The sequence below is a fragment of the Pteronotus mesoamericanus genome, unplaced genomic scaffold (genome assembly GCF_021234165.1).
Source record: "Pteronotus mesoamericanus isolate MK-2021 breed Mesoamerican mustached bat unplaced genomic scaffold, CSHL_Meso_final scaffold_54, whole genome shotgun sequence".
In the NCBI taxonomy this organism is placed as follows: Eukaryota; Metazoa; Chordata; class Mammalia; order Chiroptera; family Mormoopidae; genus Pteronotus; species Pteronotus mesoamericanus.
Window position 1 is genome coordinate 18,590,932 of NW_026555321.1, and position 17,575 is coordinate 18,608,506.

The 17,575-nt window shown below is 35.4% G+C and overlaps 1 protein-coding gene across 2 annotated transcripts in view; it reads right to left on the reverse strand.

Annotated features, from left to right (window-relative positions):
* Positions 1 to 602: 602 nt before the first annotated feature.
* Positions 603 to 17,575, reverse strand: part of CAPN7 (calpain 7) — a 37,652-nt gene continuing 20,679 nt past the window's right edge. Inside the window, exons 11-21 of one of the 2 annotated variants that reach the window (XM_054595613.1) lie at positions 17,310 to 17,416; positions 16,092 to 16,212; positions 12,216 to 12,360; positions 11,977 to 12,076; positions 10,110 to 10,245; positions 9,473 to 9,548; positions 5,458 to 5,603; positions 4,625 to 4,687; positions 3,938 to 4,068; positions 1,861 to 1,953; positions 603 to 1,768 (exon numbers count right to left, since the gene is read on the reverse strand). In XM_054595613.1, coding sequence (XP_054451588.1) covers positions 1,624 to 1,768; positions 1,861 to 1,953; positions 3,938 to 4,068; positions 4,625 to 4,687; positions 5,458 to 5,603; positions 9,473 to 9,548; positions 10,110 to 10,245; positions 11,977 to 12,076; positions 12,216 to 12,360; positions 16,092 to 16,212; positions 17,310 to 17,416 — 1,263 coding nt within the window. In that variant the 3' untranslated portion in view covers positions 603 to 1,623. The remainder of the gene's footprint in view (positions 1,769 to 1,860; positions 1,954 to 3,937; positions 4,069 to 4,624; positions 4,688 to 5,457; positions 5,604 to 9,472; positions 9,549 to 10,109; positions 10,246 to 11,976; positions 12,077 to 12,215; positions 12,361 to 16,091; positions 16,213 to 17,309; positions 17,417 to 17,575) is intronic. The other variant, XM_054595614.1, reaches the window with a different exon arrangement.

Below are 17,575 nucleotides of genomic sequence, written 5' to 3' on the forward strand. Positions count from 1 at the left end.
ACACTGGGATCTCTTAGGAGGCTTAAAACACACTGCTCTCTGGTCTGAGCCCTGCAGACTGATTGAATTGATTTGGGGTATGCTTGGGCATTGGCCTTTTAAAAGCTCCCCAGCCAACTTTATTCTCTTTCTATATTGGTCTAGCCAAAATTAGTAATTTCCCTTCCTCATACATCTGTAACACTGCGTTTGGAGCTCTACTGTAGAATTCAACATTACAATATATTAAATTGCTCATATACTGGTCTCCTCTGTTAAATTTTTGAGAGCAGGGAATAGATCTTAATTCAGTTTGTATCCTGTAAGATCTTTAATACAGAAGGTTCAAATCATGTGTGTTTATAATAAATAAAACTCTTATGCTTTAGTTTTTTCTTTAAAGGGCCAAAGAAAGATAATCTACCTAAAATTAGTATCTAAAATTGAAAGCACTAATATTTACCGAAGTGAAATCTCACTAGTATAATAATCTACCACTATCCTGAATGTTACAGATTTTTTTGAAATGTGACTTTTCAAACAAATAATGAATTCTCTTCTCTTTTAGATGGAGCATACTAAATGAGGTCCTTTAATAATGAGTTTTTCTAGGTTAAACTATGCAGTTTTCATAAGTATAAACATTTTATTTCAATTAAAGGTAGCATAAATACAAAAGTTTTGATTATAAATTATAGAGATGATGAAAAATACCTATTTTCAGATTTTTAAATTCTTGAGCATTATTCTGCTTTGATGGATTTTTATGTAAACAACTGGGAATTTACACAAGTCTGTAGTACTTCTGCCAAGCTTTCCAAATGCAACTTCAATTGCAATATATTAAATTCTCAATTGTATTTTCTTCAGAGTGCTGTTACCATACAAGCACTGAACTACACAGCAATGAAAAAAAACATACCAACTAAACAGTGATGTCTTCACTATCTCAGACTACTTTCATCAACCTGATAAATGACTGCAATATATACCTCAGTCCTCTTTTACATGATTCAATGGGAGACAGGTATCTAACTTCAACAACCTTCATTCTTACACATGAGCATCTTCATACTAAGTTACTAGTATTTCTAAAAACTTTATTCTTTCATAATATCTGGGCAACAAACATTTAAAGTCACAAATAATGCAGAATTAAAATCTGTTGTGTGACGTAATTCATTCGGTAATTAGTTGCCCAAAATGTATAGTAGTCATAACAGCAGGTTTAATACAACATGCTCTGCCAGAAAGACAAACAATGTAAGTATTTCAGAATATTCTTTCAGCCTACCATTCCACCAAATGAATCTCTTTCCCTCATCTGGTCTCAGTTCCCTCTTAGTGAAGCTGTATCACAGTGCCAAGTATAAACTTCAATCATCTGCACTTTTTTTTTTTGCAAGCCAATATTCCACATATACACAAAACCATATAAATGGTACTTCTGAAGTAATTTAGAGTAATTCTTACTATATACAATTCTCAGTAAACATCCTGACTTGAGCACCAGATCCCACCGTAACATCTTTTTTTTTTTTTAGAGAATTCTGTTTTGTTGTGTTTACTGTCCTGGAGATTTGTGTCCTCATTTGAAGAGTTGACTGTTAAGTATGAAATCCAGTAATTGCTGAGATTTTTCCATCACTGAAGTTGCGTTGTCTTGATGGGGATAATACTATTAAAGTCCAAGAAAAAAGGTCCTTCTTGTTTAGGCAAAAAAGTACTGGGAATGATATTGTAAATCCCAGCAGGTATGTTTTCTAATTCCAGGTAGCAAAACCCACACCTAATATTAGGGAAAATAAAAACATGGTTTAGAGAAGACGGCATCACAAAAAGCAAAATATACATCAGATATAATCAAAATGCCAACCTTACCTGTAGTCACCGCTGGATTTCCTCTGAAAGCCATGGGGACCAGGGTCTCCCACCACAGACACTGCTACAACTTCAAAGCCAACACTGTATTGCCTAGCAGTAAAGAGGCACAGAGTTTTAACTGCTAAGTAGTCTCAAATACATGCATACCTAAAAATAAGTATACCTAAAGTGCAAATGTACTACTAAAGTCAAGTATATGCTTTCTAGGAAGCTTCAGTAGGAAGAAAAAACACTCTGAAACACACGCATACTATTTCTACTCTAATTATGGAAAACACCACTTATAGTTTTAAATTGAAGACAAAGATTAATATCACATTAAACTTATTTTAGAAGAGACTGTTTTTACTATACATTCCCAGATGTTAGATTTACATGATAAAATATTGTCACTGCATAAGGCAGAAAAAGTGGAACAGAAGAGAAAACCCTGAAAAAAAAATCTAAGAAAGTAATTAGCATATGGCACACATGGCATTCCAAATCAGTAGGGAGAGGAAGGGTTATTTAGGTGGTGATAAAAACTTAGAAAAAATATTGTTAAACTGTATCTCACACCAAATTTAAAAAAATACATTCCATTAGGATTAAAACAAAGAATCTAAAAAACAAAACAAAACAAAACAAAAGAACTAGAAGAAAATGTGGTGAAATTTGTTTACTATTGGGGTGATAGTTCCTGCTCACAGCAAAATAAACCAGAAAAAACTGATTACTTTAAAATGATTTTTTTCTATGTGAAAAAATTATCTGGGAAAAATAATTACGAGTATGTGAAGGAACTGGTAACAGCGTGGTGACTGGGAAGGAGAGGGGTGCGTGGAGGTGGAAGAGGATATGGGGGGATGAACGGTAACAGGGAAAAGTTTTTAAAAAATGTGTGAAGGAGCCAATATTCCTACAGACATGCCCTTATTCATGCTTATAATTATGAAAAACATGACAATGCCAACAGGAAAATAGGCAAAAGACATGAATTAGGCAATACTGGAAACATACACATTGTCAAGTATTTTTACATGTCTAATCAATCTGGAAATTAAATATAAAAGGGTAATTAGATACCTTATATTACCTAGCAGACTGAGGAACCTTTTTAAAATGACTGAAAAAGTAGCTTAGTCATATCTAAATGAGGATTATTAGTTTCTTTTGAATTAGTTTGTAAGGCAGGCACAATTAAACCTAGTTTTACTTAGAAGTACTATTTTTTATTTGTATTCTCTAGTTTTTACACTTCTTAAAATTGTAAAATATAACACAATGTACACAAAATGAATATATAACTTAACAAATAGTTTGTAAAGTGCACAAACACCTGGGTTACCATGACCTCAATCAACGAAACCCTCTCAGCACCACGGAAGTCCCTTCTATCCTCCTTTCTGAACAGAACTCCTGTGCCCACAAAACTAACTTTTAATCACTTTCTTGCTTTGTATATACTGTGACTGTTGACGTGTGCATCCTGAAACAGCAGTTTTGTTTGTTCTTGACTTCATGCAAATGGAATCATGTATATTCTTGTCACGTGTGCCTTCTATTGTTCAGTATTATTTTTAAGACTTATCCTTCATGTTGTGGGTAGCTATAGTTTATTTTCATTGCTATATAGGACTCTTTTGACTTTTATAATCTTAAATGCCACTGATGCACATCTGGATTATTTCAAATTTTTGGCTCTTACCATGGTTTACTGGCCATCTGGATTATCTTCCTTAGGACCTGCCTGTTCAAGTTTTTAGTTTTAAAAAACTGAAGACTTTTTCTTACTAATGTAGCACATATAAAAATCTTTTTATTAAGGTATTTCCTATACAGTAACCCACCTGGAGTTGATTTTGAGGTAAGATGTGAGACTGGGGTCTTCACTACCTTTTGGTACAGGGACACTCAATTATTCCAGCACCATTTATCGAACAGACTACCATTTTCCTGCCCCTGTGCACCACCACCTTTATCATAAATCAAGCACCCGTATATGCATAGGTCTGTCTCAAAACTCTCTTCTGTTCTACTAAGCTCATTTTAAATATAACACTATTAATTTAAGAAATTAGTACTCATTACAAACCTTGGTCCTCTCAGCTCTATTAGTAATGGCCCAGTCTTTTCTATATGGAATTGGTAAATGGGATTATTCTTATGAGTCTCTTGAAAATTTCCACATCCTCCAGCACTCTGACCACTCCACTTTCCATTAATCTAATAAAACAAAGTTTTTGTATTAACAAAAGTTCACATTCTCCAATTCTATGTTAAAAACAAAACTTTATAATCCCAGCCCCCAAAGGCAGCAACTCCCCACTTTGGCTCCACCCTCTCTCTCTGCAGTTTTTATTTGCCACTGATGGTCACTCTAACTCCTCATTTTAGCCAGGTTACTTTGCTATCCTAAGCCCTATCTCCATCACTCAACCTTCAATCAAGTTGTTTTCCCTGCCTATAATTCTCCTGCCACCCTCTACACACCTAGTGCACCCTGCAAAGTCAACCTCAATTTTGACCTAAGAGGTTCATCCACACGGACTTCCCTAATGACGAAGCTTTACATTAACCTTTCTCCGAATTTCTTATTTCTGCCCACAGAATCACTTAATGTTGCTCATTGATGGTCTTGTCACATTTCTCTTACTCCTTTCAAGCTCCAGAATACTCTGTATTGTGAAAAATTGTTAAATGTGAAGAATGAAAAGGAGAAAAAGGGAAGGGAATTCTAGGATGTCTCTGAGATTATGACCCAGAGACAGAATTTTCTTACCTGTTTTGATACGGTGTATGGTGAAGGAATCTTTGAAAAGGTAAAGCTGCATGCTGAATATACCTAGATTAAAAAATACATGTATGTTGTACTGATAAAGTTTATACTTATAAAAATGCCAAAATGATAAAAGAATATACTGGAAGACTAAAAAATTAGTTGGCATATGTAAAAGTCATTATTCTATAGGCAGCCTGGTATCCAATCAGGTTTACTGAAACCAGGGATCTGGTTTTTGCTTTCTCTGACTCAGGACAAATCACAATCTCTGTGATTTGTGGGCCTTGGCTTCTGCATCTGAAGAATGGAGGTGTGAAGGCAGCTCCCCAATGTCCCTTTCATCACTGAAAATCTATTCAAATTGAACTTCTTTACCGATCCATAGAAAACAGACCTATGCAGAACAAAATTAGGATGACCCTCTCAATTTATGAGAGCAATGTTTATAGGCAATTGATTCCCTTTCATTATGTTCAGAGAATTCTTTTTCAAGTTAACAAAAAAAGTATATGTAGGCTAATAAAGTTTCTATTGCTCGCTCTGGAATTCATTAGTGTAACACACCACATTACCTGAGGACGAAACTACTTCTCTAAAAGCGAAAATGCTTATTAAAAATGTTATTCAAAATAAAAAGATTATTTTTCAAAGGCATTATTTTCTGCAGGAAATATCCTAATAATTTAATATTGAATTGATATACAGATAAACACATACACATAAAAATACAGATAATTTTCAGAAATAAACTTTTTCTGTAGCTAATCCCACCTACAAAGCAGAGCACATTGTATACTTTATATTGTTTTGTCGTTTTATGTTGGTTTACTTACCCGGACTGTGTAATGGATTGTATTCTGTTTTTCATACTGAGAAACCACTAATGTAAAAGTATGGGTCCCAGGCGTGGTCAGCTTTATCTTAGTCAGATAATGAGGGCTGTTAATTCGAATGCCATCAATGTATGGGGGCGGGTCAGCTGCAAATAAACGACCGGGTTTGCAGAAAAGATTTTAGTTAAGATTTGAATTAAGTTTTATGATTGATGGTAGGAAAAATTAAATAGACATCTCCCTAATTTATTCTATCTTTAAATATAACATTACTGAAGAATTACAACTTCAATTCTAAACTTTACAATTAAACATTTCAAAACTAATATTAAGCAGTTTGTAATAAGCAAAAGCAATCTTTCAGAATGCATTCAGTGAGGGATAGATAATCCTTGCTGTTTGCTCTCTGTTGCTTTTTTCTCCAGAAGATTTTCAAGTCAGGATTAGCTTTTTTTTCCCCCTCTGGAGAAGATTTTTAAAAAGATACAGAGTAATGAAAAATGTATCTAGGTTCCCATCACTCAATTTTTTTTTTTTCCATATTAGCTTCTTTATAAAACAAAATCCCTTTAAACCATCACCCTCAGTCTTATTTCATTTCACTCTGATAGATTTTATGAACATCTTTTCAGACTTTAGCACACATATCCCTAAAAAAAAAAAACAAAAAAAAACGAAGAGGTAAATTTTACTTCTGTGAGCATATATCTAAAAAAGGATTGTATATGTGTTATTTTGTATCTTTCATTTTTCACTCAACATATTTTTTGAAATCCAGGTTGTTCTAGATGGATATGGTTTATTCCTTTAAAAATTGCCTTTATAATATTCTATTGTATGAATAAAATACATTTTATCTATATCCCCATCTAGTTATCCAACCTGAATATTCAGATTATTTCCAGTACTTTTCTATTACAAACAATGCTGCCTGATATATACTTTGTTAGTCTCATTAATCAAAGCTGACATCATAATATTATTTCATGTACATGAATTACCATGTCATTTTAGATCAGTGCTGTATTACTTGGTTTACTAAGGAACACTGATTATTTATAATGTAATCTATTAAAAAACTAAACATTTAAGAATCTCAAACAGGTAACAAGTATCTGCTGCTTAGAGATATGTAATCTAGAGTTCAGAGAAAAAGAATGGGCATATCTATGATAGGTTTTGAACCTTTCCATTAGGATGGCCAAAGTCTGTTTAGATTTTTCTATAAAATAAAAGATACATTTTTCATTTTTACCAATAACTTTATTGATTTGGATATTTTGAGTATGTCAGCTATCTCCCACTATTGGCTTCTAGTGGGTAGAGGCCAGCGATGCTGCTAAACATCTTCCAGTGCATAAGACAGCCCCACAGCAAAGAATTATTTGGCCAAAATGTCAGTTAGTACCAAGAAACTTTGCGAACCACTTTTGACACATTCAAACAGTCACAGCACCTCTTCCATATACTGCAGAAATCTTTTTTTGCATTTCAGTTGTGTTTTTACCTTTCTTGAAATAATAAAGCATGTTATATATTTTCTTCCAACTTCAATATTAAAATGGCTGCACAAAAATTCACCAATTTTGTTTTTTTTTTAAATGCACGCTTATATTGGCTGTCACAATACAATCTAACAAAATTGTTTAAAACAAAATTAAAGACAACTAAGCACTACTACAACTATCATATGGAAAACACTAGACGAACTTTTTGGCCAACCCAATATATCTCAGTTTACCCTTCTGTCAAATGGGGAATAATACCTGTTCTATTTATTTCAGAGGACTATGACAAAAATAAAACTACAAATTGCAAAGTACCTCGCAAAGGCAAAAATCGGTGTGTTAAAGAGGGAGCATTGTTTAAAAAAAAAATCCAGGTAAAAAGGGTAACACATATTTGAATTCAAAGGCCGTGCAACATCTTAATGCTAGGAATAGATGAGTGTACACAACTCCTGTGCTTTTATGGTTGCATAATAACCACCACGTGAAAATGGAAAATTCGGATGGTTTAACCAGACATTTACCATGGGATCCACTATATTTCCATGTCCATTCCAGGATCTCTAGGGATACTGACGGCTAATATCAGTGCCGACTCTCAACACAGTGTAATGGGGATGAATGCCATGTTTTCTCATGATTAAGCAACACAAAACTCAACAAAACCACTTTTGATCCCATCTCCTCGAACAGTGCCTATTTCTTTGCGCAGCCTTCGTGAAATAATTGCTTCACAGTCTCTTCTCACACCACTCCAGCTGGGCTTCGAGCCCACTGCTTCTCCAACTCCGTTCCTGTCAAGATCAACAATGAATGCCAGGATGCTAAGTCCAGGGGTCTCTTCTCTAGCCTCATCTTACTTGACCTCTAAAATAGCAACTGATGTAGTTGTCCACTCTGTCCTTCATTAAATTTTTTCTTCCCTTTGGTTATAGGAAATCTTACTATTGCATCAGGTACTCTACACAAATACTTTTGTGGTTAACTTTTCCTCTGTTTAACCTTAGGAGGTCAGAGTTCAAGGGTCAGGTCCTGGGTGTTCCTCTCTCTCACTACAACTCCAAAGATGATTTAGACAGTGCTATCTTCAAATGCCATCTATGACCATTTCTGCTCAACCTGTATCTACAGTCCTGACCTTATCCCAGAACTCAAAACTCCAACTGCCTACTCCACAACAAAACTGCTTCCTCCCACCCTACCAACACCTAACCACCTCAGTAAATGCTGCATCACTTTATTGCTTGAGCCAAAGAAATCAGAATCATCCTTGATAACTCTTTGTCCTCTACATCAAGTCAACAAGTTCTGACAATCCTACCAAAACATAAATCTATCCACTCTTCTTCTATTCCTACTTCCAAAGGTCAAACCATCATTTCTCAAAAAATTGCCTGACTAGTTTTTCTACTTCTATTTTTTGTCTCCTCCAATATATTCTACAAAGAATCTTCCTAAAAAAAAAATTCACACTTAGAACTATATCCAAACCCTTTCCTGTGGCTTATAAAACCTCATGTGATCTGAGTCTGTATACCTTTCTGATCTCTTCTGATACTATACCTCTCCAGGCCTACTGGCCTTTTCTTGATTCCAAAAAAATCACCAATCTTTTTCTCATTTTAGAGTTCTAGCACTTGCTGTTCCCTCTCCCTGTAATGCTCTTTCTATTTCTTTGCATAATTGATTCATTTTTGTCATTTAGAGTTCCTCTTACCCCTTTCAAAGACTTCCATGGCCCAACCAAAGCGAGCAACCAGTCACTAACACATGATCTTATTTATTCCTTTATACACCTGTATCATTAACTTTTTTTTCACTTTTCTCCCTAAGTTACAACATAAACTAACAGTTTCTGTGACTCAGCGATAAATTTTTTTGACGGGGAAAACAAAATGATTTCAACACAGTATGTTAAATGCCTCAGAAGCCCTACATAGGGAAAGGTTCACTTTGCCGGGCAGATGGTCATAAAAGAGGAAGTAACATAAAAGCTGGGCCTTAACTGTGTTCATTATGCAGAATAGGGAAAATGACGTATGTGGGCAGGGAGGAGAGAGAGATTCTTGGCAGAAGAAACTGTGTGAGAAGTGGGGGCAACAGGGCATGATGTGCTCAGGAGTAGTCAGTGCCTCACTGAGGGCGCTGTGAAAAGAGGGGATGTGAGACAAAGGGGGACAGGAAGGCTAAGGCCAGGTAAAGAGCTTGGATTTTATCCAAGAGTTCATGGGAAAGCACAGGATTTTTGATGAGATAAAAAAATATGACTCAAGTTTCAGAAATAAAACACAATGTGAACTCCCAAATTCTTGAGGACTTTATTAAAGACAAATCAAAACAAAACAAGTAGCATAAATACCCACCCATCTTGTTTGTGTGGTTTCTATTAGTTTATAAGTGTAATTATTAATTTCTGCATATTATCCACATAAAAATCTATCATTTTCTACTTAATTATATAAGTAAAATTTTAATGTTTGGTTTGAACGTTGGCCTACTAAACATACCTGGGTAATACACTTTTTTCCCATCGGTCTTGTATACAACCATTGTGATAAATTCTCGATTATTTGCAAAATCATCCTAAAAGCACAAAGAAGCCAATGTGGTTACGAAAATGGGCTTAAAATGCTCTTAAGTTGGAAAAAAAGAACAATTCTAATTTTAAGAGCATTTATTTCAGCTCCTTAGCTATTAACATTGTTTTTCTGATTAAACTGTCATTTCAATAAAAAAATAAAAAATAAAAAAATGTGTTAAAAAGACTCTGAAGCTATTAAAATTATGGTTACCCTTTACAGAATCAGGCCTAATGATTCAAAATTTCCAACTCCTCCTTTAATATATTTTAATGTTAATATTCTTAAGACCTAAATTAGCTTATGTAATTAACATAAAAACTCTCCCTAAAAGCATAAACTCTCTCATATTTTTCTTCAGAGATGATTTTTGAATAAAACTTAAAGAGTATGATTATAAAATATAAATTTCCTCACAGGAAAACATTTATCTAAGAAAATACCGTTTTCAAGCCACCTATATAAACAAAACAGGGTGATGATCAAATTATATATCTCACCCACAACAGTCTAATTATATTTAAAAGAATTTCTGTATGGAGTATCATAAGAAGGGTATCAGTACCTTGTCTGTTATGTGTCTACTAAGCAAAACCCAAACTGCAGCGCCCCCTTGTGGACACTGCACCTCCAATTTGTACTGGGGATTGTTGGCCAGGCTATAGGCATCTTTCACAGGTCCATGCTTAGCATCCCAGGTGCTACAACATGAAGTCAACAAGGAAGGAAGGAATTTAAATTCTCATATAGCTAAAATTATTAATATTTTAAAAAGTGTTGTCTTTCAGATATAATTAAGTTACCAGGTTTTCTTGTTTTTTACAATTACTGGCATGATCAAGAAGCATATAAACAAAATAGCTATTACATGGTACTGGGTAGTAGAATAAGAACAGACACATAGATCAATGGAACAGAACAGACAGCCTGGAAATACACCCATGTCCCTATGATCAATTAATATTCAACAAAGGAGGCAAGAGCACAAAATGGAGTAAAAACAGCCTCTTCAACAAATCGTGTTAGGAGATCTGGATAGCTACATACAAAAATATGAAACTTGACCACCAACTTACACCATACACAAAAATAAACTCAAGGTCGATAAAAGACTTAAGTAAGGCATGATACCATAAAAGTCCTAGAGGAGAACATGGGCAGGAAATTTTCAGATATTCCACGCTGCAATATTTTCACTGACAGGTCCCCCAGAGCATGGGATATAAAGGAAAGAATAAACAAATGGGACCAAATCAAAATAAAAAGCTTCTGCAAGTCTAAAGAATATATCAGCAAAATGAAAAGGGAACCAACTGTATGGGAAAATATATTTGCCAAAGATACCTCAGACGAGGGTTTGAGCTCCAAAATATAAAAAGAACTTACATGACTTTACACTAGGAAGACAAGCAATCCAACTAAAAAATGGGCAAAGGACCTGAACAGACACTTTTCCAAGAAGGACATACAGAGGGCCTATAGACATATGAAAGGATGCTCAGCATCACTAGCCATCCAAGAGATGCAAATTAAAACCACAATGAAATACCACTTCACAGTGGTCAGAATGGCCATTATAAATAAATCAACAAACACCAAGTGCTGGTGAGGTTGCGGAGACAAGGAAATCCTACTGCACTGTTGGTGGGAATACAGACTGGTGCAGCCACTGTGGAAAACAGTACAGAATTTCCTCAACAAACTTAAAAATGGAAATGCCTTTTGATGTGGCAATTCCACGGCTGGTATTATACCCTAAGAATCCTGAAACACCAATTCAAAAGAACCTATGCACCCCAATGTTCACAGCAGCGTTATTTACAATAGCCAAGTGCTGGAAACAGCCTAATCAGTAAATAAGTGGATCAAAAAACTGGTACATTTACACAGTGGAATACTATGCAGCAGAAAGAAAGAACTCCTACCCTTTGTGAAAACATGGATGGAACTGGAGAGCATTATGCTAAGTGAAACAAGCCAGTTGGTAAAAGAAAACACTATATGATCTCACCTATAAGAGGAATCTAATGGACAAAATAAACTAATGAGCAAAACAGAACCAGAGGCCTGGAAATAAAGAACAAACTAACAGTGACCAGAGGGGAAGTGGGGAGGGGGTAACAGGGGAAAGAAGAGGGAGGGTCAAGTCAAGGAACACGTATAAAGGACCCACGGACAAAGACAATGGGGAAGGGGAAAGGATTTAATGTGGGAGGTGGGGGTGGGTAGGGCAGGGGACAGTAATTGGCGGAAAATGGGGACAACTGTAATCCAACAATTAAAAAAAATGTTTTTAAAAAGGAAAATAGCTATTACATGAGTCATCTGTGGGCATGACAAAAAGAAAATACTAGTGTTCTTAATTAATTATTTCATTTTAAATAAAGTGGAGACTACTATAAAGCATATTCTGAAATGTGTAAAGAAGTTACCTGTGAATACATGTTGACTCTTTAAAAAGACCTGGATTCCAACTCAAATAAATCACATCATAATACTGGCAGAGATCATCCCATGAAATCCAAAATATTCCTAAAAATGAGGTATTTTTATTAATCTAAAAATGTTTTAATGATAGGTGACTTAGGTAGTTAAACACCCTTCATGTTGTTAAAGCATGCTATTTATTTGAAGATCAAAAAGTATTAAAATTATAAAAAGATGTATTTACCATTGTCTATTTTTTGAGCTGTTCGAGGATCAAAGTTTAAGTATTTTTGCAACTCTGGGGTCCAGTTTTTTACATCATTTTCACTGTATCTTCCTTTCCAACGTAAATGACTCCAAGGATTTTTCAACTGAATAAATCGCAGCCCCTATTGAAAACAAACAGGAGATAACAAAGTTGCAAAACAGTTTTCAGCTTATTTTTATTAGTTGTATCATTCTTTAAGGTAGGATGCACCTTGAATACTTGGGAATTCTTTTCTCTCCAAATCAATTTGAAATTAATATCCTTTAATTAACACTTTCACCATATCACATATCTGATCAAAAACTGTAAATGGCTATCCATCACTAGATCTATGCAGTTCATAGGGCTGTCATTAACCACATGTGGTTAATTAAAACAAAATTAAATAGAATTTACACATCAGTTCTTTAGTTACACGAGGCGCATTTCAAGTGTTCAAGGACCATGTGCAGCCGGTAGCTAACGCACCGCCAGCACAGAGAACATTTCCATAACCACTGAATTCCCATGGGGCACGCACTTCTGCCTCACAGCGCCCGCCAGTCATTTCCTGCTCTTTCAGAGCCTCCGCGACACGGGTCCCACCCGTTTCAAATCCCACACGCCTCTGGCTCTCCCACAGCCTTTCCTCTCAGAAGCCCATAAATAATTCCTATTCAATTTCACCTCTGAAGGCATTTGTTCATAGTGTTTCCCTTTCCTGGAAGGCCCTCTCTGATCCCTTTTAGCTACCCTTTCTTTCAGATCCTCTTTAGTTTCTTCCTCCACTGATCGTCTCTCTGTGACGGCTGAAACAGTGAAGAAAAGAGAGAAGAACATGAACTTTGGAGCCAGAATGAAACGGGACCAAATTCCAGCTTTACTATTTATCAGCTCTATGGGCCTTGCTTTGGTCATTTATCCTCTTTGACACTTGTTTCTTCATATGCAGTAAAGTGAGGATGAAAATACCCCTAAAAGACTGTCGTGAAGATTAGATGAAGTAATATATGCAAAATATCTAGCACTTCAATTTCCTTCTTTTAGTAACTACCTCTCTAAACTTTATAGTGCTAACAATCTGTATGACATTTAATTTAAAACAAATAATATCCTATCTTATAGTATTTCCTACTGGTGCAAATGTAGCAGTCTTGTCTCTCCAATGAGATGGTAAACTCCTTGAAAGAGTGACATGATTATCTTTTTCCTAAGTCTCTCCTGAACATGAGTGTTAAGGTTATAGTAAGTGCTTAGAAAATACAAGGTGTGTCTACAGAACTGGTAACACTGATTCAGAAAAACAAGGGCTTGTAAATCTAAGCGTATTTATCTTATTTCAAGCAGTCAACTTAAGAAATTGTATTTTTTAATGATGTCATAAATCTGTTTGGAGAACTTTAAACAAAACACACATTCCTTTGCTATTTTATATGTGGCAAATTATAGCAAACAGATGTGAGTTCTGGACATAAGTAAGACTCGTTTGTCTTGGGCTATATTCCCAAGAATCTTCATTAATACAATTTCTTTTCTCAATTTATTCTACACCACTTGTGCCCTACACCTGCCACACATCAGCCAACAGACACTGAACTCTAATTCTTTCTTTTCATAAAACCTAGTTCTACATGAGTAGGGTATCTGCCTTATTTCAGAACTCTATCACTTCTTTAAAAAGGAGATGAAATTACTGCTAAGCTTTTCAGAAGCAGGTCCCAGGGATCGCTGACATTCAAGGACACTAAGATTGGGCTGTAGGTTTTGTTTGGATGGAGAACCAGCAATTCAGAAGGACTTGAATATGAAAACATATGCTAGAAAACTAAAAGAATCTGGTTTATTATTAAACGCCCCATTTCCAAAGTTATTTCCAAGTGACAGTAAAGGAAAAGTCTAGGGGAGGTTCAGAAATCCATTGGCAAGCCATGTCTGGTCTTGAAACTGAAATATACCTTCACCATAGACTATGGAGCATCACCTCAAGCAGGAGACAAAAAATAAATGACCCAGAGGAGAAGCATGAAGACTAAAATTTGCCAAAGATTAGAAGCAAGCAGGAAAATGCTTTCACTCAAGTACCAATAAAATCTTGTGAGGAAAGTGGTGGATGACAGGAAGACTGGGAGTAACTTTAGTCAAAGATGAGTTCTATCTGCACAAATGAGGTTTTAGAGATAAATGCCTGAATGAGATAAATGTGGAAATATTTCTGAATAGAAGTCAGAACTAAGGAAGTATCTCAGACAAGAAAAATAACATAAAATTAATGAATATATCTAATCAAAGACATTGGAGGAAACTCACATAAATTTTAACACACATGAAGAAGTCTTTAAGTAAAGATCAACTATGACTACAAAGAGTTCATGTAAACAAAAGGAAAGTATGGTCAACTTCATTCTGATGTGTGCTCAGGCTGGGTCAGTAACTTTCACAGAATTACATGTGAATGCAAGAGCATTATCAAAGTGAGGAAACCTGTCACCAGCCCATGGCTTACCCCACCTACTCATGGTCTAAAGTGGCTTACTTGTTTCAAAATGATTTCCATGTGTGAAAAAGACCACTGATTTTAACTAAAAAGGCTGTTATTTGAAATTCTTAATTTACTGGCAATCAGCAATTTTTAAATGCTTTATTTTCAAGTCAAACCATGGGGCCTACTTATCTCATAAACATGTTATTTCTCTAGTTTCCTTTGATCATTCAGAACAAATAGCCTAGTAAATAATGTATCACAGAAATTTTCCTCAAACTCAAGCTTACTTTCTTTCATACTGCCTTTTCATTATTCAAATTTAAATCTTTGCCATTACTTCAATATTGGTCACCTATTACATCTACCTCAAAAAATGTTCTAACAATAATTTATTCACGGTACTAAATAATAGTGACTTTTTTCCCAATGTTTTGATTGTTTATGGTAAATTACATTATAAAATAAATCTTTCAGTTTATTCAATTCACATTAATTTTTGTATTTTTTGCTTTAAGTAAATATTTATGCTAATTTTAAAGGAAGACACCATTCCACACAGTATGGTTGGGGGTGCCACAATGACCGGCTGATTTAGAAAGCTTTGAGACTATAAATTTTTAAATGTTGCAGTAGGTCCCTGCTGTCTTCATAATTCACGTAATTCCATGTGTTACGTAAGAAAATTAGTCTCATTAATACACAGTGGCACACTGTTATTACTGATTGAGCACTAATTCTTTCTATAAATATAAGCAGTGGAAATGGAAAGAAATTGAAATTGAAAGTTAAACTTTCTAGTGACTATACAGCTTAGGTACCAATCATTAGGGGGAAGAGCCCTTCCTTAATAATCTTTGTATTTTCTAATTCCAAGACGTAATGAAGTCAATTATTCCAATACCGGAGCACGAAAAAAGGGTCTGAAAGGCCTGAGAGCGTACAAGGGCTACTAGGAAGAAACACAGGTGCAAACCCACGGGCATCTTTCTTACTCACAGGAGGCTTATTTTATGTGTCCTTTCACCGGTGTTTACTGACTGTCTCCTATGCTCCAGAGTCTAACACTGTGATTGACCCCAACACCAACAATCTGCCCAGAACCTTGAAGGTGTCTGTTCGCCTCAACTCTGCTGCTTTCATGGGAAAGGGAGAGGCACTCAGCACTCTGTTCTGTCATCAGTATCTATGCTGTCACTGTCATTACATTTCCCATCTTTTTTATTTCATGATTCCCAATAATAGGTCAAGCTGTTTAATGTTAACAGGTGGATTTGAAACCTCTGCCTAAGTCTTGATGTGCCAGTATTCAAAAGTCTAACATACTTTGGGATTCCTTGTAATGTCTTATTAACAAACAAGAAAAACAAGAGAAAAGAAATTTAAGGTAAAACCTTGAATTCTCTAATGTCCAAAACAGCATATGCGTGTGTGGGAACCAGACCCCACTTTTCTCCTTCAGCTTCAGTCATCACCCCAGTTGATGCGGTGATGAGGACATCCCCTTTGTGAAACCTGGAATCACCACAATAGACGAAGAATTAAAACACAATGATACTCCCAGACCACACCATCTTTCCCTTGGTCTAAGAGTTCACATGAAAATTTCCACAAATTTGAACTGTTTTTAAAAATAAGCTATTCCCAATATCCCTTGAAGACCTTTAACAAGAATTACATTTCTATTTCACAGCATATCAGATAAATTATCACATCCCTCACCCTATCAGTTTCAGACAACTTAATTCTTAGGCAGAAACATAGCAATAAAGGAAGGTAGCAAATGCTAAATTTTCAAATGCTCTACAAATAAAGATGCCAAATGCCAAATGCACTCTCCTCAAAGTAATTTTATTTATCAAATCATTGTTTTCTAATTTCACTTATGAATGTGTATTATTGTATAGATAATTTTTCAGTCCTTATATGTTAAAAACGCTTTTTTGAAGGAAAGGCGGCTGTACCCACCTGCTGCCCTAGAATCTGTGAAATGAACTAAGAACAGCAGCCATTCCCCTACCTATACGTGAATTATCCATATGCTACTTTTCTCTTCATGTTTTTAGACATCTCTTCCCATCGTCCCTCAAACTGGTAAGTACTAAGGAAGTACAAAATAATTCTCCCATATTAGATATTCCAGATTCGAATGTTTTACATTATCAATAATTTGGATTAACTGCACCTCTTGTATATCCACCACTGAGGACAACTGAGGGCTGGCTGAAGCAAGTACATAAAGTGATGTCTTTTAGAAAACAGAATTTCCTGCCCCCGGCAGGTGTGGCTCAGTGGACTGAGTGCCAGTCTGCAAACCCAAGGGTCACCCGTTCGATTCCCATTCAGGGCATATGCCTGGGTTGCAGGCCTGGTCCCCAGTTGGGGGCTTGCGAGAAGCAGCCGATCAATGTATCTCTTGCACATTGTTGTTTCTCTCCCCCCTTCCCCTTTCTCTAAAAATAAATAAATAAAATCTTAAAAAAAAAAAAAAAATACAATTTCCCTAAATAACTGAAAATGACAGCCTCTGTAATGTCTATTCTAAACAAGGAATGACATTTCAAAACAGCGTCTTTTACTATGAAAAAAAAGAGAAAGAGAAAAATGTTTACCTTTGATAAAGCATTCGGAAACAATTATCCTTACTGAAAGTTTGGCTATCTGAATGCATAGCAATCCTTTCTGGTATCCATCCAGTCAATGCATGAAGATCGATATTCTGCAACATAAACACATTTCAGTACAGTCAATGATTTTTTCAAGCTCTAAATATATCCCCAGGGTAGTTGTTACATTTCATTGATTTGATGATTTTTGAGTTCTGATTTTGAATTTGATTTGGATTTTTCCAAAATCATTATATCAAATCATTGCTTTC